We start from the raw sequence: 26,686 nt of genomic DNA on the forward strand, positions 1-26,686 counted from the left end.
GGAGGGGAAGGCTGTGCCAGGCTGTTCCTGCTGGGCCTGGCCCTTGCTGCACTCAGTGGTGACGCTGAGAGCGGGGGGGCTATGGCCCTCCCCTGTGGCCCCACTCCCAGTGATGCTTCTGCCACCGTAGCTTTTCAGCCTGAGTGCAGTCCAGCCAGGAGCAGCCCAGTGCTGCCCTGGCCCCAGACTGCCCTGCTCCATGGGTAAATATGGGGACATGCACCCCGCCCATGCCCTTCTGGGCTGTGTTCCTCCCCCTCCCCCCATGCCTCTGGCCTGCCCTAAATGTCATTCCAGGCTGGACTTCAGGATCCGACCCCTGCTGCAAGTGCCCCCCGGGCCTCCCCCCCTTCTCCCCCCCCCACCAACTGACCTGCTGAGCTTGTGGCAGGAGTCACATGTGTGCATACACACATGCACTTAACCCCAGCAGCCTAGGATTAACTTCAAGAGGCTCCAGGATATACCAGTTGATACCAATTGACCAGTTGGTGACCACAGCCTTACACTACATCCATGCCTCACAGATGCCATCAGTTAGCACACTCCTAAGCCTATACTGGGACCCTGTCTCCACCTCTGCTGGGACTTGCAGTCCCTGTGCCATCACCCTTCCAGGTCCCCTCCTGGGCTCAGGCCACTATCTACACCTGGGCACTTTATCCATTCTTGCTACTTCTGGGTACCTTGTTCCTTCTGGGCACTGGTCCCTCCTGATTCCCTCCAGGAACCTTCTCTGTTCCCATCCTCACTCTGTTGCCAAGCTCTGGCCCTGCTCCCAGGCCTCTTGAGACCACCACCCCTTGGTGGTCTAAACCACCAGACCTACCTCAGCTCTGAGGCTGCCTTCTCTTAACTTCTTGGAGTGTAGAGGCTCCTTTCACGTCAGCAACCAGGGTGAGACTGCCTGCCCCAGCTCTGGCTCTGGGCTTATATCCCCACCTCTTTCTGGTCAGGTGCTCTCATGCCTTCAGCTCATTCCAGAGCTTTCTCCCTTCTTAATGTAACAGGTGCACCCTATGCCTGTTCTATTGGATTTATTAGGGTTTGCAAAGTATTAATATTCTCACATGGAAAGTTTTATTGCAAGGCAAAGAACATCATTTTCAGCTAAGACTGAAATGCTGTAGTGTTCACAAATTCTTTGATAAAAAAATTTAGACAGTGCTTGCATCAAGATCAAAATCCAATTGAATGCAAATAGCTGCAAAAAAATCTGGACGAATTCTTACGCAGTGAAAGCAATACTTATTTATTTCCCTAGTCGCCACAAAGAATGACTACATCAGAGTCATGATACAGGATGTCATCAAATATTTGATTTTTTTATAGAATGACTTCATGTCAGTTTCAAAAGATGTACAGGCTTATATTCTTCATTAAGATTTCACAGGGAGCACTCTGTCTATCATATTATATATTCCATGATCATAACCTATAATAAATGACACTTGCAAATTTAACAGGTTACTGTGAGTTTGCAAGGTATAGTTGGTGAATCTACAAATTGTTGAGTGAACTAAATCATACATGTTATTAAGCAAAATTTGGATTAAAAAAGCAATTCCCAGACTGAAAGTCTCTGTCTTTGTTCACTAGTGGATTGTATTCCACTTCTACTTAGTTTTAATAAATCACCTGCCCTTGTTGTAGGCAAGCATCACACCTTGTTTGACTTACCTGTGGCTCTCTGGTGCCCCTTCAGGCGTGTTTTGTGTATGTACCATATACAGCATGTAATTAATTAAATGGGGTTTTTTTTCATCCTTTCAGTTAATTGTGTATTCTTTCTTTTCCTTTGTGCTGCACGGCTGATAACCAACTTAGGACCTTGCAATGGGACACAGACCCCTCAGTGCTGCAGCTCCAGTCTGACTCTGAACTTGGGTATATGTCAGCCCTTTTGTTATTTGTTTTACTATTTGTTTGCAGGAGTTATGTTAAAAATGCTTCCTATTAACCTGGTTTTGTGAGAGTTGTTTTGCTTTGGCAGCAGCTTTTTTGTGACAAAACAGTAAAACAACCCCCCAAAACTAAATAAAGCCCACGCAAAGACAACCTGCTATTTCTGTTGCTTGATAAATGATAACCATTTCATTCCAGATGAAATGTTGTTATAGTTAGTGCACTTTAATGGAAAATAGAACATGCATGTAAAATTATCCTAATGTCTTGTTTGTATTTGTTGATTCAGATTTTTATTTCTGCATTTTGCTGGCAAAGTGCTCTTTCTCCCACCTGCTGTCTTTACCATAGTTAAGGTGTTTTCCTTAAGAATAATTGTCATCCTTTTCTTTTAGCCTTACCTTAGAAGTGTGACCACATATATTTGTGCAATTGGCAAACATAATTCATGGCCATGAATAATTTTGATTTTTTTATTAGTCTAGGTCAGTTAGGATTTCTTTATTTATAATGAGACTGACATAAATAATTTACCTGGCCAGGAATACTCTACCACAAGTTAGCAACAAAACAAAACACAACAAAACACTGCTTTGGGGCACTGAATCTAACCATTGTAGTTGGAATGGTAGTATATATTTGAAAACAGTCATATTTATTAAGTATGAAAATTGTCTATTGTGTAGTTGGTATCATTATTAGAAATGGCATATGTTATAAAGTATCTATTAATGGTGGGCTAGTTAGTGAAAATCAGTTTTATCTAGTGAAGGCTTGAAGAGCTAGAGCTAAATCCTACCTCACCTTTTAGGTACTTAAGTGAACTTAAACAACTGCAAGCAGCCTTGTGTCTAAAAAAACAAAAGTGCTTTACCAGAGGAAGCATTACTTCAACCCAGCTTCACAGCATCTATGTAAATTGGGTGCTTCAGCGGGGCATTTTGGCACATTTAGCTAAAGTCGATTCAATCGGCTATTAGATAAAAGCATCAAAAAATCTCCACTAAGGCCCCCAATCTATACAGACATGGGGTCAACTGAGTCCAACGAATGCACTGCCTCATCTAGGCATGTGCTGGGTTTGGCACAGGAGTCAACAGAATTTAAAGTAAGGTGACTTTCGTTTTCCTTTTTAACATCTGCAAGCATTATTATGATCCCGTTTTTCTCTGTTATAGTCCCTGCAAAAATGCAAAAATGTAGGTGCTTCCTTCCCCTCCTTAATACATTTTTGTAAATTTGTTGTAAGTCTAAGATGACAGCAGAGAAGTTTATAGCTTTTCAGGGATTTGAGAAGGGTGAAATTAGATCACACTTAAGTCCACTGTGGTGCTTAATAGATGGAGTAAGATCTAGTTCCCATTTTGTCCTGATGCCCATAATGTCATCAACAGACTGGAGATGGAGTTGAAGTTCAAAGTGAAAATGTGGCTAGTTGAGACTTGGTTTAGATATTGTCTATGTAAGCACCTGAACTATTACAAATATTCTGGAAAAGGAAATATTGTAGCACAAGAATTAAGAGGCTAACTTAATCAATTCTTAATTCTTCCCACGGTATGCAAGTTGTTTGGTTTTATTTCTTTTAGTGAGAGAAGTCAGAGAAGTTTGAAGTAACAAACAAGAAAGGAAACTGAGAAAAAGAAAAATGGCACAAATGATGCCATGAAAGGTCCACTTGCAGTGGCATTGAGGAAACTTATCCCGTCAAGAGGAGAAGTGGTATCCCATCAATTTCTGCAGAATTTACACACTTCAAAAGTTGAATTGAATTGATACAGTACTGTCTTTCTGAGCCTGCAGGCTGATATCACTGTTTCCCCTGCTGCTGTTTTCTCATTAGCAACATTTTAAAATTTTGCAGCACAAGTTCAGAATCTAGTAGGGTATGATGACAATGGTGATTTCACTTTGCTTGCTACTTGCCAATGCCTTGAGAAATAGCAGTCAGTCATTATGGATATCAGCATGGGAGGAAAGTCAAGAAAAGATTCAAGGACTAGCAGTGCAACAGAGACTCTCCCTCTTCTCTACAGAACAGTTGGTAGGAAATGTAGGATATACCAATGTTAGCTTTCAACCCCAGAACTGCGAGGCAGCTTTTTTTTCTCCTTCTTGTTAAGTAGGCTAGGAGATATGGCTTCAGATGGGTCCAGTGTAAAGAAATGACAGTGAATTCACAGGAAGGCTGGTGCACCCCATACCGTAAAATTCAACGTGCTATGGACTGCACTTTTTAGTAACAGCCGTTCTTCTAAAAAGGGGTATAGGTAAGAAAGGCAGGGCTTCCTTGGATGATACAGAAAGATTTGAAGGAGTAAGTACCAATACAGAAAAAAATCTGTAGCATGCACACAGATTATTCATGTGGCTAAAATGCCTGCTAGAGACGTCTTCCTTGGTTTCTTCAGGCATGGGGATATGATTTTAATGGAAGGACTAGAGCTTTAGCTCTTCAGTTCTTAATGACTTTACATGGTAACATTCCCATGAACAACTTTTGACTATGAATTCCTTAAAATCTCCATAAAAAATCCAAGGCCAGGAAGCATTCAAGAGCATCTAAAATGAAAGATGTATGTGAATAGGATGGTGGTGTGACTCGACGGTGAAGGTGTTTGCTGTATGAAAGGAAACTTTAGTTCTGAAATAGGATATTTTGGATAATGGAACTTCGGCATTGAGTGAGGGTTCTAGCCATCTCTGAACATTTAGGACCAAGGTTCAAAACAGCCTTTGAAAGGATTAAGATTCCATACACTATAGCTGATTGATTTGTAGAGATATCAAATACCTAGGAGGTCACATGCTTCAGATGAAGGAAAACTACCTGATTTTAACAGGCCATTATTAGGGTATTGGTGGAACACTAGAGCTCTGCTGATTCATAAACTGTGTCTAAATGAGAGATGTTTAAGTTTAAAAATTCAACAAATCCCTTCACTGAATTTCTCCAAGACAGGCATGAGCAGCCTAATAGTCTGCAAGCTGCTGACTCAGTTGTCAATATGAACTTTCACTCTCAACTCCTGAAAAGAGGAATTAAGTAAACTGACACAGTGCTATCTTTAGTATCTAATAAGTTTCTATAAAGGTAGCACTAAGGCCTAGTATTTCACATGCATAAATTAGTACTGAATTTGTATTCTGCTGAGAGCACAATAAACCTATACTAGTGAAGGAACCTTTGGAATCTCAGTAAAATGAGTCATAAAAGTAGGTAGGAGTTGACTAGTTAGAAAGAAGAAGTCTGTTTAATCATATAAACAATGTAGGTGTGAAATTAGCAATTGAGGGCAGAGGCACTTTGGATTGCATTTTTATTTTTAAAATACAAAGTCAAAGTAGCTACAGATGCACAGCATGTCAGGAAAGCTTTTGGATGTGTTACAAATCCATATGCTCAAGCTGCTGAAAGTTTCCATGCAGCATTTTCAAACATGCATTGCTTTTGTTCTCCTCAGCGGAGCCTTGAAAACTGGTGTCAGGGTGGCTTATTCATTCATTTTTTTTTGTGGAAAAATGAATCAAGAGCTATAACAACAGTTATTGTTTTAGTAATTTACTTTTATTACCTACTAAATCTACTGTTGTTCAGACTCATAACACTGAGGCAACCAGATGCGTTAGAAAAAATATAGCTAATGCAGCAGTAACTCTAGGTGAAGAACAGCCTAGCTGCAGATATACCGTATTTACCTGAATTCAAAATGACTTTGAATTTAAGATGATCCCCCAATAATCAGATTCTACACATTGAAAATTTATAAATGTGTTTTTATGTTTCCATTTATAGAATCTAACCATTGGAGGGTTGTCTTAAAGTCATGTCCCTCCCCCCCCCCACCATTGCAGTAACAGGGAAAACAGCAGCAGAAGGCTAGTAGCCTGGCCCCTTTACCTTGTACTCTGCCTCTTGTCCCTCTCCCCCAACTTGCCTCTCATGGTACCAGCTGCCCTGGCATCTGTTGTCTCCCCCTTGCCACTTGCCCTCCCCTAGTACTTACCCCCCTGCCAGCACCCCTTGGCACCTGCCCCCCACTTTTGCCTCGTCCCTAACTGCTCTTGCCACTTACCCTTCCTGACCCTGGCTCCAGCCCCACTTGGTGCAGAGCAGTGCAATTGTTGTCCCAACACCTGCCCAACCTGGCAGCAGCAGTTGTGGCAGCTTCAGCCTCTTGGGGGCAGAGGCAGTGAGATGGTACATTTGGTAGGGGGGCAGGCAGCTGTTATGGCTCTGACTTGGGTCAGGGTCAGAGTCAGAGCTGCAGAACCTGTTTGTTGTCCCCTGCCCCACTTGTACTCAAATCCAAGATGAGGGGTTTCCCTGCTCCATATTAAATGGGGAAAAGCCTCATCTTGGAGTCAGGTAACTATGATACTTTTGGAACTTTTATTTCCTTTTGCAGATCTGTTTTAGTTTGATACTTTTTAATCATGGCTCTAGGTTACCCTTAAAAACAAGTATATGCTCTCCTGAAAGTCATGGAGAGAAGGAATATTTTGATTTTGGTAGTTAGTTTTCCAAATACCTTCTATGAACTGTAGTTTTACTACAGAACACCAGAGGAGTGACAGAGAAATTAGTTTATTGCTTTGTCTATCCAGATATGCCCATATACCATTCCACCAAATTTATCTGGAAACAAGTTTTTACAGCTGGATTTGTTTGGCTGGGTAAAATATTGATTGCAGAATAATTAATCTGATTTTTATTCAATATTCTGTTTGCAAACAAATTTTTATCTATTCATCCATTTCTACAGATAATCAAATCATATTTAGCAAGCAGTTTGAATATTTTTTTCAACTATCATTGAGTGAATCCAATTACCATGACTAATCTTTCCCACTTTTTGACCAGCTCTCTTTCTCATATTTCAGTAACCAGAAACTATCTTGTTAGGTCTTGTAGCTTCCTTTTCATGTAAGTTAGGGCAGCAGAAGGATGGCCGTATCATCTAGCCTCTATGGCAGCACTATGTTCTTGTTGGCTTCATCAAGTCCTTACAGGGTAGCTGTAGTAATTCTCATGGCAAATGGCTTTCAAGAAGATTCTCCCTGTATCAGGAGGAGAAAACTCTATTCTTTTTCTCCACATCTCCATAGTCCTGATTTAGAGAAGATGCCCATCCTTTTTCATTCATGCTTTGGCCTTCTTGCTCCTTTCCTATCCTTTACTCTCCACCATGTGGATCCCAGGGCCAGTGAAGTACCCTCCCTTGGTCCTGGAGAAATTGGAAAAATATTGCTTCCCCATAATAGAACAGCATATAGAGGGCCACCTCTGTACACAGGTTTACTGGATACATGAAGAAGCCTTATGAACACAATGTCCCTGTCCCTCCCCATTACATTAATCCTCTACAATGTGAGCCAGGCCTAATAAAGCCATAAATGTGTAGCCTTCTCATATCATTAATTATAATTTGCATTCATCTTGTAGTTCCCAGCTAAATTTCCTTTAGTACAAAGTCAGCTCCTGGTTAATTAGATACTTAGTATTCTTAGTTTATAATTTTAAATTCTAGTAGACACTAAAATGTGTTATTCATTCTGCTTTTGAAAGCTTTGCTGCTATGATAACTTTTATTCATGTGACTAAACTTTGATGTCTTATATTAAATCTTAGACGCAGACTGCACAAGCTAGGTGTGTCAAAGATTACCCAGGTTGATTTCTTACCTCGGGAAGTGGTGTCCTACTCCAAGGAAACACAGACCCCTCTGGCAACACATCAATCCGAAGGTGAAATATTTCTTATTTTAAAATTTATCAACAGCATTTGGTATCATAAAGAAAATAATGAAGACTTTGCTTTGCATATATAATTATAAGTAATATAGTATACACTAATAATACACAGTATTATACTAATGATTTTGATATTTCTATTGTATTATGCATTATTTTGATCTGATGCGTCTGTTCTCCATAAATATTAGGTTTTTCATTTTTGTCAATATTAACAGACAAGTAGCAGACAGAAACTTAAAGTTTCAGGACACAGAATACACCCCTAATGGGTCCTGCATTAGAGAGAGAGATCAGAGAAACATATTATTATCAACTATAGATAGAAAATATGAAAGATCAGAAAACGTTCAAAAGATAACTGGATGCTTTACTATAAAAAATATGTGGAATTGGTAGCACAGAGAAAATAATGAAGACTTTTCTTTACAAATATAAGGTAAATACTAATAATTTTGATATCTCAACTTATGCATTCTTTCAAGCTAAGTGTTGTTTGTGTTAATGGGTTTTTGTGAGAATAATTATAATAATTATTTTTAATTTTTTTAAATTCAGGTAAAACCAAAGCACAGCTGCCTAACCTTACACAGTATCATCATAGCAGTAAAATGGGGGCATATTTTCAAATAAATTATTATGCTTGTACTTAAGAATTGCTTTGTGACATGTTCTTGCTTTCTCAAAGGAAGTTGGATTCATTCCAAAGGATCTGTAAAGAGGTAATGTTAGAATGTTACTGTAGTTTATTGGCTTAGCATGCTTGTGTCTTCCTTTAGTGGATAGCCCCCCCACAAGAACAGAAGTCGGTGCTTGTCCCATAATAGGAATAGGGAATCTACATTTTGGTGCAAATAGTCCTGAGACCTGTTCCTTCTAGCAAACAGTTTATATCCAGAGGCCGATCCAGATCCCTGCCAGGCCAGAAACAGGGGAGTGGGAGAGAATATATCTGCCTCCATTGCCATGGTCCCAGATGAACTTAGCCCCTGTGCAGCCCAGTTGGAGAAGGCAGGATCTTTCCTTGCCTCCAGAACAGCCAAAACATAGGCAGTACCCATGGGCAGCACCAGGCAGCGAAGGGGGAGAACAGCGGGGAAGGGGAATGGAGAGGGGAGAGGAGAGGATATGCCTTTGAGTATGGAGATAGGGCAGCTGGGGGTAGGAGACTGGGAGGGTGCAGCCACCCTTGCAGCACCAGTTACTGTAATCATACCCCACTTTATAAAATCCTGGATCTATCTTTCTATATGCCTGCAGAGCTGTTGTTTGTTACAGTATGCTTTGCCATCAAGAAATTCATAACAAGAATTCTTGATGTTTGACTTTCTAGTGTTGGCCTGACTGTTAGATTAGCTTACTGAAAACATATGTTTGCCATGACTGTACCATGTGGGCATGTGTTGATTTCAGTTTCATCTTATGCCAATTAACCCTTTGTAAAATTAATCATCCTTCTGGTGCAATGTATTTGTTCTCCTTAAATATTTTGCTTCTCATTTTTATCAGCATTAACAAACAGGTAGCAGATGGGCACAGCTTCAGGGCACAGCACGCACCCTCTGGGGCCAGCATTAGAATTGGAGAGATATAGGAGGCACATATTATAATTTACTACAGCTAGAAAGTATGAAAGATCAGAAAAGGTTCAAAGGATAACTAGATGCTTTATTATAAAAAAAAAAAAAAGTGAAATCTTCCAGCTGGGATGAGAACATAGCCAGATACAGCAGGGTGTGGCAGTATGAACATACCCCACTTCTGCCGCTGCCTTCAGCTAATTCAGGCACAGGGGAAACCCTAGAATTGCTCCTGCCCTGCTTCAGCCACAGGCTATGGCTGTGCAGGGTGTCAGGCTTGGTAGGGGACAGTGGTAGTGGTGTGCAGGTTCTTTTTTCCAGCACCAGCTCCCTGCCTGCTTTGCTTCCCCTACAGGTGTTCCTCACTGGCCAGGAACAGATACTAGAAGGAGGGACCTGCTCAGATTCAAGTACGGTGAGGCTTCTACCCAATGGGTCTCTTCTACCCATTTCTACCCCACTCTTCAGGAAGCAGCTGTGCAGGGAGCTGAACTCAGGTGGAGACAGCAGCAGCAGTGCAGAGGTTTCTCCTTCTAGTGGAGTGGTTCTCAACCTTGAGGTACCACTGGATAGACTCAGGGCACCCCTTGGAAAATGCCAGCTCTTAGTTCTTGCTCTTGGTTTATCTTGTGAATCATATTTGTAAACCTACCAATGCTAAGATTGTGTGGCACCCAACAGCACCCTTGAAAGAATCTCAAGATGCCCCAGAGTGTTATGGCACCCCAGTTGAGAATCACTGTTCTAGTGCCTGCTCTTGGACATCTGCAGGGGACACTGGAGTGAGAGGCAGGCAGGGCACAGAGGCTGGAAGGAGGAACCTGCATTTGGCTGCCACTGTCCCAGCCATGCCCAGAACCCTACATAGCTGCTCCCTGCAGGCAGGCACTGCAACAGGGCAGGAGTAGCTCTGTCCTCCATCCTGCCCTCAGGTTAGTGAGGGACTGTGTCCCTGGGTCCACCCCTTGCCACTCTTCTTGTGCCTGCTTCCTACAAAGCTTTCCAGTGTCCCCTGTCAGCCCAGGGGTTACTTCAGCCACATCTCTCATGGCCTACCACATCTGCCTTTAGTGAATCCTGCATCTTTCCATGGTTGAGACTAATACATAAGAAGCAAATAGATTGCAGTACATTAAACAATTCTGTTTAATGTAGCTTATTGCTGGAGGGGATCATAGGGTGGTAGGGATGGAGGGTACTTTTTTGTGCAATAAAGCACACTGTTGGCATATATTCAGCATATGGTCTGCTGCAACCCTCAGGTCCTTCTCTGCTGTACCACAGTTTAGACAGTCATTCCCATCTGCATCTGTAGTTGCAGACTTAGCATGTATGGTGAATCAAATGCATTGCAAGGCAACTAGTGCCAGGGGGACTGGATGCTCTATATAGCCTTAATTAACAAAGCCTTTCCTAAATACCAAGAATTTTTGCACTAAGCATTAGGCCAAAGTCATTATGAAAAGGTAAAATAGAAAGAGAAAACACAGAGAGTTCAGTAGCGAAGGTTGACTATACCAGTGTTTCTCAACCAGTGGGATGCGAAGGTTGTGTAGGTGCAGCTTATCCAGAAAAAAGTGGCATTCCTGAGAAAAGTAGGGGGCCTGCAGGCTCAAGATTCTGCAGAAATACACGTCTTGGAAAAAGTGGGGTTTTGTTTTTATAATGGTAGGACCAGAGTTTTTTGACAAAATGGTTGTTGGGATGTAAGGTACAAAAGGTTGAGAACTGCTGGACTAGACCTCAAACTTAGTAAAGAGAAGAATTAAAGGAAAGTGCATACTTCTCATCTCATCATCCTGTGCTCCATCACAAGGCAGGACAATGCCTCTGTAGAATTCTGATGGAGGTAAGGATTTGTGGTTACCAGTTTTCAATCCTTCATAGCTTCTCTGGGATCATGTTTAAAGAAATATAATCAGGAAGAGTAAAGTTTAGTATTTCAGCATGGAAAACAATATATCCCCTGATGTCTGTTCTTAAGTGAGTGTAGGAGGTTGAAATTGTACTTAATTTCCAGTCTGTGGCCAGGGGTATGCAGGTAAAATTAGACACAAATGCTGCTTTTGTTCAACAAGAGATTCAGAAAAGAGTAGTTTAGATCTTAGAAGTGGTAATTAATTGGAAACACTACAGGGGATAAGTAAGCTTCATATTTGTGGCCCAGGCCTGCTAGGAATTATGTCCCAGGTTTAAATTTCAATCTCCTAAACCAGTTTAATGAAGATGTAGCCCTTCCATATTGTCAGCCTGAAAGATTTAAATGTATAATGAACAGAGAATTTCTTGCAAAAATATACATCAGGAAAAAATCTCCATAGTGTTTCTATTCATCCAAACAGCAAGACATTTCCAATATTGTCTTGGGGGAGTGTTTTATCAGTGGTAACCAATAGTCTTTGGCCTGTACATTGCTGCAGAGTAGTTTACCATGGTTATGAATTCAGTTTTTCATTTCCTAAGGCAAAATATTTATTTACTTAGATGATGTACTGACTATGACTATCAGAACCCTTAAGCAGCCTATCTTGCCACTGGAAAACTTGAAAAATTCAGGATTTCAGAAGCAGACTGTCACAATTGTGGGTCAGAAAAAAGACAACCAAGAAAACCTACTACAGGGATAATGGGGACTTTATCTTACAGGAATATATAAGGAAATAAGAAATATCTTTCAGGGGTCTGACACAAATAGGGTATCAGTACCAAGCCTTGTAAATACAGAACTTTTATTTTTCTAACCAGGAAATAAGAATCTGTGGTTTGGAAATCTAATACCTAAAGCCTACTCCCTCCAAGAGGCTCTTGCATCTATAGTACTAAGGATCATGAGTCCTCTGCAAACTACTATTTGCACCTTGTCAGTCTGAAATCAGGTCCTCTATAAAACACCAGAAGAGCCCTTCAACATGCCAAGCACAGCTAGGCATCTGAGAGTCTGATACTATGATCACTAGAGTCTCTGAAACTAATTTTAGAAGAAATAATATGGCATTATTCTTCACTACATTAAAAACAGATGACCTTTCCTTTTAAGACTAGGTAATTCTTTTTATTTTAAGGGAAGAATAGCATGTTATTTTTCCCTACCCACTCTGTTATTTTGGGAAATAGATATATGTCTTTTCCAACCTCTGATCACAGGTCCTAATTTACATGTTGTGTTTAGGTTATGGTAAGCTTCTACTCTTTTCTTTCTCTATTTGCAGGAAGTAGAGGACTTCAAAGAACCCAAATTCTGGGTCTGAGTCCTAGGAAAACGGGGTTCTTTCCTCTTCCTCAAGGCATAATTAGATTTTTAAAAAAAAATATTCTTGGATTTTCTTCCTTTTCCGTTGAAAAGCAGTATGGGTTTGATTAAAGCTTAGGTAATGCCAGCTATTTTCTGACCTTTTAATGGTAAAAAGACCCCCCCTAGAATTGCACCAGAAAGAGAAATTTACCTTCCTCCACTGCACAGAGGGCTCCATATTCCCCATAATGCCATGCCATCCCTAAGTAACCTTCACTTAAAGTCACTTGAACTCTCTTAATCTAAAGCCGTACCTGGGAGATGGCAGCAATACTGACCTTGGCCTGATCTCTGCTTTGGGTGAATCCCCAGCTGGCACACAACAGGGGATACTTCTCTACCTTGTTTTAATGCAGGGTAGAGAAATGTCTGCTCTTTCTAGTGCCTTTTCCCCCCTCTTTCTCGTCATTTCTTTTGTGACCAGAAGATAATTTTATAAGTTATTGTCATTCCTGCTTGTGCATTCTGTTTCCTTCAACTTCTATATTAAGGTGTTCGTTTCTTTCAGAAGTGGATCAAAATAAAATGACAAATCTAGTAGGGAAGTTCAGCGTCCTACAGGTTTTTCAGATTATCTATTTCTCTTGGAAGTTTTAAGTCTCCAAACAATGTACCCAATGGTATACTTTTAAAAATGAGCTGTTGGTAGTCGACTGCTTGTACCCAGTATTGTCACCCTAAAACGTAGTGAGTAAAGCCTCACTCACCCTTTTTCAATCAAGAGATTAAAAAAAATACAACATTGTTATTTTGCCTTCTGGGTTTCAAATCCTTATAGATCATACCATCATGGTATGAAACTTATTTTGAATGATAGCTAAGATTTTGGTGTTTTCATGTGACTCCTTACTCCAGAAAAATAAAATAGCAAATATGGCAAGACTGTCATAACTGGCAACTTAGCTTGCTTGTGATACACAGTGTCTGCAACAAATGTATCAAAATCCATGAATTTATATGAGAAGGACAGAGCAAATGAAAGGGGAGAGGCAATCAGCAATAGATGTAGGAAAGTGTAGATTATCCTTTGACAGAAAGTATAAATAAGAAAATGATGAATGAATTACAAGTAAAGCAAAACTGGGACAGAAATCACTACAAAAAGTAGATAAATGAAAGAGAAACAGGTTAAAGAAAAGCTTTGCTGTCAGGCTCAAAGGAATAGGGCTTTATTATTCATGTTGATAAACATTACTTTGGTTTTAATTTTGTAATAATTATAATTGTTTTCTGTACTGGTACGTATTACATGATACAAATGGTTGTAAAAATCTGCTTTGTCTTTTCTCCTTAAACTGTAACATATCAGGCTGAAGCTGCCATATCTTGGTAGATAACAGTAAATGTCCACATTCAAAATTCCTTTGTTTGATCAAATCAACAAAGCTTGTTTTTTACTCTTGTACCAGGTGGTACACAATTGGATGACTAGAAAAAGTTAGTCAGATGTGGGTGGTGCTGGATTATGAAACACACTTTCAATAATTTCTTTTTATGTCTTTACAACTGCACATTCCTGTCTTGATGCCAATACTCCAAATATTTTTAAACCACTCATAAAAATGTATTTCAAAAGCATACAAACAGTACCCTCTGGTGGTAGATTGATAAGCTGACACTTTTTATACATAATATACAACTTTCAGAAAAAAGATTGTGTGGTCTAATTGTTTCAGTATGCATACATTACTTGCTGTATTTTATTCAACCAGAAATATTTGTCATTGGAACTTGTATTCATATAGAGTAAAGAAGCAGCATGTTCCTAAATGTAATATTGAAAGAGGGAATACAGTTAACCTGAAACACTGATTTTCAGAGGTAAGACCACTAGTAGAAACCGAAAAATAAAACAAAAGGCCATCACAATACCCAAATTAAGTTTATGGTCAACCAAAGGACTCATTCACCATGAAATCTGCAGTAAATCCCACTCCTGCCATCCCCTGACCAAAGGAATGACCAACACCTTTTTCAAAAAATCTATAACTTTTTTTGCACCTGTTGAAGCTTCTTATATCAGCTGGAAAACTAGATGTTCATCTGTCTAAATTTCATAGCATGACATAGGAAAGATTCTGGTCTGTTAGCAGGCTCAGTAGTGAGAGCAAACTGAAGAGGCCTTGAAGTGTGATGATTCAAGCAACAAGATGTGCAGCTCTGGGATGTGGGAGCAGGAGAACCTAAAGGCATATAACCCATCTAATTGCCTGAAAGTCATAGTCCATTGGGGAACGTCATGTTAATACGAAAATCTTGCTTCATTTGAACAAGGTATTAGGAAAAGTCAGTTGGCTGTATGCATCATCTACCTGTATGTGTTTGGCAGTGATCCTCAGCTGGGCATAAGGAAAACTTCTTTTCCTTACAGGTAACTAGAATCTGGGACACACTTCCAGCAGGGGTGGTGCACTCACCATCCCCAGTGGTCTTTAAGAAGAGGCTGGACAAATACCTCGTTGGGCTCATTTGAGCCCAATTACTTCCTGTCCATGGCATGGGACCAGAGTTGATGATCTCACAGGTCCCTTCTGATCCTTCTTTCTATGATTCTATAATTCTCCCTCCAGTATGCTCTGGGAGTGAAAGGCAGGAATAGGAGGATATTTGACTCTCATAGGTTCAAGGCAATATTGAGCAGAGCCCTCTTGATACTAAACTGTTTTGAATATGTAGAACTGAGAATCATTTAAGGCTTGGGAGATTTAGGAAATTGCTATTAAGAGCTGGTTTAAGAGACAGAAGATTAGCCTGGATCATCCTCTGTCAAAATAAAACCCACAAGGGAGCCAAGGGGAGGAAAGCTATTTTTAATAGATCTTATCCTGATTGTTTCATTAGGGGTGGAAAGAATGTTTTGAATCTTTGCAGAAGCAGAACAGGGCCTGAACTACTGTGAAGGAGCCTCACAAAAAAGACAGTGTAGCCCAGGCCTTTTCTGCAGATCTGGAAAGGCTGGGACTGTGCAGCTATGTCGTGTCCCTCCCCCCACTTCTGAACTCTATATCCTCCTCCAGGACAAAGAGTAGGTGCAATATATGCGTAGGAAATAAAGAAGAGAAAGGTGAGCTGGAACAACATACTAATCAAAGCTTTGGTTTCCTTGGATGTAGACTGTTGTATAGGAAACATTCCCTATGGGAATAGGATACTGCTTTAAATTTATTCCAGATGGAATCAGGATGGATTAAGGTCCACCAATGCCTGCCCTCACTGCAGTTCCCACCTGATCCTAACAGATGATCTATGCTTCATGCTCCCAGAGAAACTGACCTCCTTCCCTCCTCCCCAAGAGACATGTCCTGGGGTGAAAAAATCCTGTTTAGTCCCCATGTGTCTCTCAGTCTGTCTCTTTTTTGACTGAAGTCCCAGTTCAAAACATTAAACCAAATGAGATCTTGGAACACCTGGCATCAATTGGTAAAAACAAGAGCTCTGATGCTAATGGCCTTGACCTCAGACTCCTTTAACTAGCTGCAAGTCATCTTGCTGTGCCTTTGACCCATCTTGGTATCCTGACATTTGAAACAAGCCATGATCCATGAATTTACAGAGAAGCCTAGTAACACCTGTATGCAGATAGAGTCCCTGCCTGGGTGAAAAAACAAAAACCTCAGCTTAGTCTCTTCTTTCATTATTAGGATGGAGCCTGGAAATTTTAACCCTTTAATAACTGACACATCAAACTGATTTATTTGGTGCTCCATTGAAACAGCAATTTGACTTCAGAACAAGCTACTCCATAAAGGCTTTTCATACAAACCATTTTCTTCAAGTGAAAGAGATGCTGAGATGAGGTGAAGAGTATATAACCTTGAAGTTATGCATGAATATGTACTACTTCTGTTAATATTTGAATTAGGAGTTTTATAGGCAACAAGGAGAACTAAAATTTCCTCAGATATGATTAAATGATTTCAGGAACTGGCAGCTTCTTAAGAGAAAATGTTTATAACATTTAAAAACACATTTTATAGGTTTCTGGTTTCATTTTGCCATAGCTATCATATTTATAATATTTTAATATACATAGTATTGCCATTTTGGCTATAGTACACAGTGGTCTCCAATTTGAAAAAAAATAACATTTACCATTAAGTCACACAGTTACAATCTACCCTGTGAAAAAGGGAAAATCATTACTTTGGAGACACTACTTGCACAAATAGAATACTGTGTTAAACTTACCACTGGTGGAAGTCACAAAGATCACTGTCCACAACCCCTATGGCACCCATTAGATTCTAATAGATTATCCCTGATCAATAATCCAGTGGAAACTAATCTTTGCTTGCAAGGTACCACTGTTTAATAACCATCAGCAAATACTGGCTTTGCAATAGAGACCAAATTGTGCGTATATTAAATCATGTATGTGTAAGGAAAGGTTGCCTTATGGAGGCAGTAGTTATTTATCCTCAGTGGCCTCATTAATATTTTATCTATACACTCCTAAAAGTAGCTAGAAAACTAGTGCTGGACTAATCTACAACCCTCATGTGAGGGCCCATCAACAGCAGATTTCAAAAGACATACTAGGAGATGTAGATGGGTAAAATAGAGAAAGCACATTATGGATTTATATCTTGGCCCTTGTGACATAAAGGAAAAGCATCCCAGTCTGGAATCCCATGCTCTATTCTAGCCCACATAGCAAATGATAATTAGGGTAAAAAAATTATACAGCTGAACCAGAAGAAAATTCTTCTGTTCTGCCACTAACTATCATAGATTCTGTAGCTAATGCACATCTCAGGAAAATATCCCCAATTGCTCCTCTGAGGCCCTTTTAAAAAGTTTCCTTTAATTAGCTCATTAACATAAGAGAGGCCACCTGCCCTGAATAACTGATTCATTGCAGAGCCTCAGTTTTGTACCCTCAGTCTAACTGGAGAGGGAGCCAAACTGCTGGGCTGGGTAAAATAAGTCAAAATTTTTCTTAAGCTACATAATTAGCCTTTGTGATTGCAAATCAGGACAGCATCCAAAACTAGGCCCTGATCTTGCAAGTGACTTAACAGACCTGACCCTGGGCTTGTGCAGAGTCAGTGAGATATCCTGGTGCCTTGAACAGCTCTGCCTAGGAATCAGCATTTAACTGCACAAAGCAGCAGTATATTATCCTGGTTACGAACTGCCAGTTGGATCTTAGGATCATAGGAAAGTAGAACTGGAAGGGACCTCACAAGCTCATCTAACCAAGTCCCCTTTAAATCATTAGGGGATTTCCACTGAAATTACTAGGAAACAAAAGTTTGACACAGAATCCTTACTTACAGAGACATTCATATACAGAGTCACTATAAAAAGTAAAGGGGAGATCTGCCATGTGTGTGGAAGTTTTTAAATAAAATAAGTGTATCTGTATCTATCAGATGAGTTTCCTTTAGATTAATATTAACAGAAGACAGAGCTCTTTTTGTTGTGTTACAATATGATCATTGTAAACAATGTTGCTGTTCAGTAAGATACAAATCACTTCTTCTCCCACTATTCTGTTGTAATTTGGGTAAATTATATCTCAGGAGCCAGTTGCTTAATGATTAGTGGACTCGGCTGGGATGTAAGAGACCATGGATCAACTCTCTGCTCTGTTTGACTGGAACGGAAATGTTAAGTCAGGCCCTCTATAATCCCAGCTGAGCACTTTAACCACTAGAATAGAAGGTCCTTCTCAGTATCTCCTGGTGGAGATGTTTTATTGCTAATTTCCAGGCATGGAGAATGCCAAGTAGGAACTAGTGACCAAGACATGTATCTCAGCATCTGGTGCCAGGTTTGCCACAGAATCCTTCTAGATAATTCCTAAGAAATACCTATCACAGAACACACCAGTGGTTATGAAACTTTCCTGGGATGTGGGTTTTTAGGAGATTGGCTGTGCTCTGTTGGTTCTCTTTTGTGATTTTGGTGCATGGGAAAAAAGTCCCTAACTTCAGGAGAGGATTCCTGGCTAGGGAAGGCCAGTGGTAGGACACTAGTTGGCCAGACATAACTACTTATCTCTGGCCAACTCAATCCTTTGGGTGCCAAATAATTTCAATTCTGGCTAGTGTAAGCATTCTTTAAGGTGTCTGAGTATCACACTGAGGGCTGTAATTCCATACAGTGTGCAACATGCATTGCAATTAAATTCCTTGGAGGATCTACCCTATATTGATTAAGTCACAACCAGGTAGGTCACTATATGATATGCAACCATTAAAATTGACATGCCAATGAAAAAATTGATTTTTTTTCAGGGCAAAGGCCAATAAACCCTGTAAAAGTGAACCTGGATAGACTGTTGATAATGGACTATTATGAAATGTTTATTCCTTGAGTCATAGTTTAAAACATTGTGGAAGGAGCTAACGAGTAGCAGATTAAGCTAGGCCCTCTCCTACCTATCTGTCTGATCTAGATATTTGAACATGTTACAGAGTTTTTGGTTAGCTGATCACTTTGGCATCTAAGCACTTTACTAAATTATTGGACCAGTCATGTTTATATATTTTAGACTCATGGATGAAGTACTTGATTAAGAGTCTGGGGTCCTGGATTCCATACCTAGCTTTGTTACTGACCTGTGACTTTGATCAAATCATTTCATTTTTCTGTTTGAGAAAGGTCTTTTTCCTCTTCTGGCCTTTGTCTGTTGAGATTGGACTATCTCTTACTATATGTCTAAAGAATGTTTAGCAGAATGGAGCCTCTACACACTCATTCAATAGAAAAAAGAATTAATGAGGCCATCATGTGCTCACATGAAGCTCAGTGCAGTCCATTTTCCCTTGTCTGCCATGATACCATGGTCAGAGCACTAGCTGGACCTTTGCTTGGACAGTTCTACTGTATGTCTGTAGATATTGTGGTCACTTATGTGACTACAGTATATGCATAGCTATTATTTAGTGTCCCTCCCTGCCACATATCTGATGCAGCTTTATGCTTCCTTTCATTGTTCTTCCTCATCCTTTGTCCTCATAATCTATTTGTTGTGGCCACAAGAAGGCAAAGATTCTCTGACTCTGTAACTAAAAACTATGGGCTCCTATACACATGCAGATAGACTGGTCTGACATGTTGTAATTAGAGCACATTTGAGCATACTTATTTAATCGAGTCTGCTGGAGTGTGGCAATTACTGTGCTCCAGCAGACTCCAGCATCATGTGTATCATTATTCCCACACTGAAAAGTGGCAGCCGGGCACTTTAAAGCTCGTTCAGTAAGCTGTAGTTCAAAGCACCTTGCTGGCATTTTTCAGCATGGGGATACTGATACACGTGAGACTCCTTTTAAATTAGTGTGGTTCTCGAAGCTGGGCTAATTTAAGCGCGTCACCTCCTGGAGCATATGTATGAATGCCCTATGGTTCTACAATGAATACTTCAAGGGAACCACTGAGGGAAAGGAAATATTGATGGAAACATGATTAATTGTTCATTAATTGAACAAAGGTTTCTTGTGCAGTGTCAGGAACTGGTGTTATACATAGACTTGGCTTTTTTCATTTTGAGAATTTAAGCTAATTGTTGTAATGAGTAGTAGTTGTTCTGAAATATTCACATTTCAATTAATCTTGTGTAGGGCATGTGTATTATAGCTGAGTAGAAATGAGCTGAAATCTAGTTTGAGGTCCAGAGTTAAACCTGAAAGACATTCAGGCCTAAATAAAAAATGTATAGCATGGATCATCAGCAAAATGATGAAGTTGGATACCTAACTGTACTATGGGGGATTTGCATCTTTTTCCACATCATCTTGCAGTTGCCACTGTCACAGAGGATATCAGGACCAGAATATCAGAGGATATCCTAAAAGACATTGTTGGAACAGATGCTCATAACATATAACAAAAGCTGAAGACCTGCCTGGGTTATCTGTAAATTATGAATACACAATGTGTTTGCCAGTAGTAAACAGGGAAAATACATCTTTTTAGTTCTGTTTAGGGAACTAGTGAGATGAGAATAATTTTCTAGTTAGTAGATCATCAGCTTGTCATAGTTTAATAGCAAAGGTTAAGACCAGATTCCTATTAAAATCAGTGAAAAGACTCTCAATGACTTCAGTAGGAACTGGATTGGACCCAAACTGAGACGTTTGCTGAGTCTAACTCACTGCAATCTCTCATGGTTTTATCATGTTAAATCAGTTTCACAATTTTGAATTGTGCTGCTTAGATTTAATTAAACATAAAGATATTATTCAAGGCTTCCCAACTTTGGACAACAAGGTAGTTTGCACAAAACTTAGCATGCATTGACCTTTACACATCTGATTAGTCCCCTGGATTGCTTGATTGTGTGAAATGAAGCATGTACATGTTTGTGAGATCAGGGCCTTACTTCTCTTACTTCTTGCATTAGTCTTTCCAATGCCATGGAATGCCAGGTGCTGGGTTTAATTGGGGATGGCAGAGGTAGACAGTACCCACTTTTAGCACCTTTTTCCTATCAGTGGAGGATACATGAGGAACTAGGCAGGGAGCAGGATGACAGTGAACCTGCCTGCCATCACTGTCCCCAGACAAGATTGGCAGCCTGCACTGCTGTTCACAAAAGCCCCAACTAGAGTGAGGCAAAAGCACCTCTACAGCTGCCCCTGTCCCTGGGTTAGCCAGGAACAATGGCAGCAGTAGGCAGGTCCCCCTTCCTGCATCCAGAGACAAATGCTTGGCAAACCCTGCTAGAGAGGCAGAGGTGGAAAATGGAGGGGAAGGAGGCCAAGAGCAGTTGCGGGGAGGGAATCTCACTTTCTCTGGGGAACCAAAAAGTCCATGGCAGCTTCTCTGCACAATCTGTTGGCGGGGAGGAAAGAGGGCTGGGTGCAACCACCCCTGCAGTACCAGTAATATCTCCTACACGCCCCTTTTTGAATTCTTGGATCCATTCATGCTGTGATGTCTATAAGATTAATGTTATGAATAAATCATAATAATAAATATTTTAATTTCAATATATTTTTCTTTGTGAGTAATGCTATGATATGATATGATATTATAATTTTTCCTGGTCAGCTATCAGCTGCAAAAAATGTGCCTTTTATTATTCACACCTTTTATCAATCATTTAGACAAAAGTAATAGCTATGCTGGTTCAAGACTACTACATCTTGTAATAATTTCTAAATGTTGCATATTAAAAATAATACAGTTACTTGTTCTTGAACTTTTTCAAAATGTCGGTGTATGAGCAAAAGTGTTTGTTTTATTATTAGTTTTGACAAACTCTGATTGTGCCTTGGCTATTGTTGAAGGATTTTATCTGCCCCAAACCCGCTGAGAGACAAAGAATTTTTAATGAATTTAATTAAAACTTTATGTGGTTTATGGCGATCACCTCCAGCTGGTGTTCCATTCTTCTCCGGTGAATGAAGTTTCCTATAATGCATAATGATGTGTTTTATACGAGATGTTTGAACCTGCTTCCTACTAGCCCTAAGGTAGTTTCCATGGTGTGAGACAATGGTAAAGTATTTTAAAGTAATCTCTTAAACTTAAGAGAGCTATGTAGTATGTTTAAGTGCATTTGCATCAATGGGTAGATGAATGTGTTACAGTGTGTTTTAAGAAATGTTTCCCACCTGTAATCATTATTGGCTGGACCAAGGAACCCAAATTGTTGCATACCCATTCAGACAAATTTCTATTTGTGTGAGTAATTGATCAGTTTTCTAAGCAAGGGGTTCACAATCTGGCCTCATGTTGGTAGCCAAAAAATTTAATCTGTAGGAGCTCTCTTGTACATATTGTTTTCTTGTGATATAGGCCACTTCTTGAGGTCCTTCTTTCTTGGTCCAGTTGCTTTTTCTTCTATAAATGAAGAAAAGTTTATCAGGGATTGATGGAAGAGGAAAACAATTCTGGGCTGTTCTTAGATTGCCATCTCTTCAGGGTAGAAACTGTTTTTCAGTCATTTCTGCATCTCTACAACAACTAAGCCCTGATTTATCAAAGCAATCAGCACATGCTTAACTTTCAGTATGTGCTTATATTTAGTTACAGTCAATGCAACTTAAACCCATGCTCCTGCATTATTAGAATTAGTAAGAGTTATTTTGCTACTGGAACAGATCCTAGGAGTCCTAGTCATGGGGTCTGGCCCCATTATGCTCAGTGCTGTACAGACACACAATAAAAGAGATGGTCTCTGCCCTAAAGAAATCACAAACAATGGTCTCCAGTGCAAGCCATCAACTTAAGCAAATCATTACATGGCTTTGCTAAAATGGGGCCCAACTGCTACACAGACCCAACCCTGCTCAGGCTTTTAGTCATGACTGTAAATAATAACAAACTGCAGAGATTGGTGGAAGTCATTTTTGTTGGTTCTGTTCGATTGGGTGTGTAGGTAAGTGTGTATCCTTTCACAGAACACAGGAGGAGGACCTTTGTCCATGCATTTCTTATGGGGCCTACAGGTCAGCACTATCAATGGAGAGTCACTGTGTATGTTTTCCTCTGTCACCACAGTTTTGGTTGATGCCTGCAGATGGTTGCATTGTGAGGGCGGGGAGGAAATGAATCTATTTTAAACAGCTGATGATGGAGCTTCCCAATGAAAAGGTCTGGTATGAAACACTACTAAGCATGAACTCAGTGAGCTCGGATCTGAGCTTTTCTTACAAACCCTGGAGTACAAGGATCTAAGGAGCAGAATTAGAAAACTCTGTTGGTTACGGTATAGTAGGCATTAAGCTTTAGCAGTTCTAGACATAGTTCCTAGCTTTGCCACAGACTTACTATACAACCTTGGGCATGTTAGATAACCTTCCCCTTCATCAACTCCCCATCATTAAGGGATGGGTATAAACTATTTTTTCCCATATCTCTTGTTACTTTTCAATGCAAACTTTTGGGACAGAGACTAGGTCTAACTTTATATACAGTAGCAAGGTCATAATTTTGACTGATACCTCCAGCTGCTGCTGTAATAAAATAAAGAGCAATATCATGGTCACTTTCCCACAAGCAGACTTCACCCTGACAGAGTAAGCTTGGTTCTGATGATCTCTTGTTTACAGCAGATTACTGTTATCCTGAACTCTGGTTTTCCTAGACCTGGCTGCATGTATTGCTCTTACTTAAGGTGTCTAAGAATCTCAAGCAGAAGCTTGGCTACTCCAGGCCATGTCTATACCTCCTTCCTCCTGAGCCAAAGAACTACATAAAGAGACAAGCCCTACATACTTGCTCAAAACCAGCAATTAGGCAGCAAAAATGACTTGGTGTCATCTCCAATGGGCATATGACAGAACCTATGCACCTTCTGTGGTCTTATGGGACTGGGGCTGACTTGGTATAACTAGGGGTGGGCAGGTAATGCCTTAGCCCCAGATGCTGTTTTAGAGGCAGTACCAGAATGACAGTCCCTGGCGGGGGGTCTCTGCTGGTGGCAGCCTACACTACAGTCCATGTCCAGGAGATAAAACTTTCCAGTTCTCAGTCCCTCCCTCCTCTTACCCCTGGTGATTTGCAACTCTCTCTGCATCCCTACCTGGGGCACCAAAATTCCTTATTATTCCTCTGGAGATCATCAGTACAAATAAGTATGAGAAGGACAAGGCAACCTTTCTAACTTTATATAACTCTGCTTCTTTCCTTAGGTAGTTGTCAGATAGACACAAAATTGGATCCAAAGTGAAAATGGCTATGTATGGGCATGACTTGTAATACTGAAGCTCAGTGAGATGGGCTCTTGGGCAGAATAATGATTTTGAAAGGGGGATAGAGTTGGTGTAGTGCATTATCACATGTAACAAACATAATGCAGATTTTGTCAATTTAAAAAAGAACCTAGATGCTTTGCTAATAAGGTAGTGGTCTAGGGCTATATTATTCAGTTTAAGATTGGAGCAAAAACAAATATAAATTTATTGTATTTAAATTGCTATTTCATATTATTTATAAAAAATAACAAACTAGGCAAAAATAATCAATATGTTATTTCATCAGTCCTGCAGTTATTAGTCTATTTCATAAAACGAAATGTAGCCTTCTTGAGTATCCTAACAGTGCATCCAAAGCTGTACTGAAAATTTTTTCCACACCTGAATTAATGTTTTTAGCTAGAGTTAAAACCAGTTTGTGAAATAGCAGTTACATTACCAGGAGCAGCTAACAGGCAGTAGAATTGCAGAAGAAATGCTAGTTTGGTCAGCTGAACATCAAGACCATTAAAAAGGATAGAGAGTTATTAACACCTGTGGTATGAAGAGTATAAAAGGAATCAGGTAGATTAGAATGAATTGTGAAATCAGTTGACTCCGTCATTGTTGTCTGAATAAAAATGCTGCTGCCGCTGCCAGGCAGTTGGTATTAAGTTTTGGATAGACTAGGAATCAAAGGGGTGGGGGTGCAACTGTGCCATTGCGCCCCAGTTGGATCTGCCTCTAGGTGGGCTGCACCCTGTGATGTCAACTTGCAGAAGGTGGCCATGGTTTTTTTCAGGTCTGGGAAAGCAGGAGATACAACCTAAACTAAATATTAGTTAAAACACTTACCTTTGTTTAACCCTATTATGTAAATGAAAGTGGGAAGTAGACAGTAAGCCTGTGGAACAAAGAGAAGTTAGTAGTAGTTACTAAAGAACAGTAGACATCTGGAGATAAGCTCCTCATATGGCTAGCATTTGAATAACTTTAAGTGCTTGAGTTCTCTTGCCGAACATGGATTTTCAAGGCTTGGATAATAATAATAATTATAATCCAAGCCTTGAAAAGTATTATTATTGTTGTTGTTATATGTATTGTCCCCAGCTGATGAAACCTTGTACAAGAAAAATGTTATTTATGAACTGGAAATAAAAAGATTTTACAGGAGAATTTACAGACAGAAAGAGGCTCAGAACTCCATAATGAAAGGTACATATGGATAGCGTGAGTAAAAGAACAACTCCTAGCCATGGAGAGAAGCCAGAGGCCAAGATAACAAAAAGAACAAACAGGCAGAGGAGTGACAGATCAGAGATGAGTGGTCAAGAATGAAGAGTAGGTGGAGTGGATTTTGAAAACCACGACGACAGTTTTGTATTATCCTCAGAAATGGAGAATGTCTGTGAAGGTGGCACAGGAAGGGGATGAGAGGAGTGAACATCCTGTACTGAGGGTAGCCTGACCACAGACTGATGAGTCATGCTGCTGCATGTGATTTGAATCCAGATGCTGTGACCTGGCTTGACAACAAGGGCCTGATTCTTTGCCCCATAACCTAACTCCTTTGCAGCACTCAGGTGATATAAAATAGCTTGATTTGCAGCTGAAAATTCCCTCAGCAGGAAGGTGGGCACATTCATAGGCCAAAAGCATAACTCCTGGAAAAAAGGCATCAAGTGCTCGACAGAGCATGGTTCCCCTGAATCAATATATTTACTTATTTATGACAGATATTACCTGAGCAAGAACATGTATACCTGGCATAAAAGAGAGCAGCCCCAATTTATGCTGGGTGGGAGGTGGAGTAGCTGTGGGCTCAGAATCAGGGAGCTGCAGAGGACTTCTGGTGCACTGCCCTGCCCTGTATGAACCTCTGTGAGAGAGGATCTAGGCCTGAAATGTTATTCAAGGAAGCCAGTCTTCTGGCCATGGCCCTCCTCTTCCAACCTAAGGCATCCAGACCTCAGAACTGGAGGTATTTTCAAGGATTCATCATTTAACTTGTTTTTCAAGTGATTTTAAAGAAAGGTTCCCAGTTACATTCTCCCTACTTCCTGGCCTTCAGTAAGCAACATACATGCCTAGCTGAGATGAATAGCTGCCTCCAAAGCCATGCAATACTTTCCATGGCAGCTGGCAAATTGGGAAGGGGAAAAGGACTGAAAAAGATGGAATGTTACTAAAGTCAGACATCAGTGCAGACTTTCTCCTGTTTATCAGCCTGACCTATTGCTGCCACTTCACTAGCCCATGCACGTTGGCATTGTGACTAAGCCAGCTGGACCCCTGGAAGCAGGAAAAGGCAGGGCCATATAGGAGCTATGGAGTTCAACAGTGAGTATGGCTGTATACATTTTCTTTTAGCAGCAAAGGGAAAAGACAGACATTGAGAAAAAATATCTGTTTCCTTGTCTTTTAATATAGTCTGCTAAGTGGCTAATTAACAAAGGAACAAAGTGTTTGTGAGTTTGATTTATAGCAGATTTTATTAGCATATGAAACGCTGCAGCAAAAGC

The 26,686-nt window shown here is 40.2% G+C and overlaps 1 protein-coding gene across 4 annotated transcripts in view; it reads left to right on the forward strand.

The window, feature by feature from the left end:
• Window positions 1-26,686, forward strand: part of DYNC1I1 (dynein cytoplasmic 1 intermediate chain 1) — a 286,334-nt gene that overhangs the window by 61,030 nt on the left and 198,618 nt on the right. For 2 of the 4 annotated variants that reach the window (XM_019533589.1, XM_019533598.1), the window contains exons 5-6: window positions 1,828-1,887; window positions 7,538-7,653. In XM_019533589.1, the coding sequence (XP_019389134.1) occupies window positions 1,828-1,887; window positions 7,538-7,653 (176 nt within the window). The remainder of the gene's footprint in view (window positions 1-1,827; window positions 1,888-7,537; window positions 7,654-26,686) is intronic. The other 2 variants (XM_019533608.1, XM_019533617.1) reach the window with 1 other exon arrangement.

This window comes from Crocodylus porosus, unplaced genomic scaffold (genome assembly GCF_001723895.1).
Source record: "Crocodylus porosus isolate Cpor-Errol unplaced genomic scaffold, CroPor_comp1, whole genome shotgun sequence".
Lineage (NCBI taxonomy): Eukaryota > Metazoa > Chordata > Crocodylia > Crocodylidae > Crocodylus > Crocodylus porosus.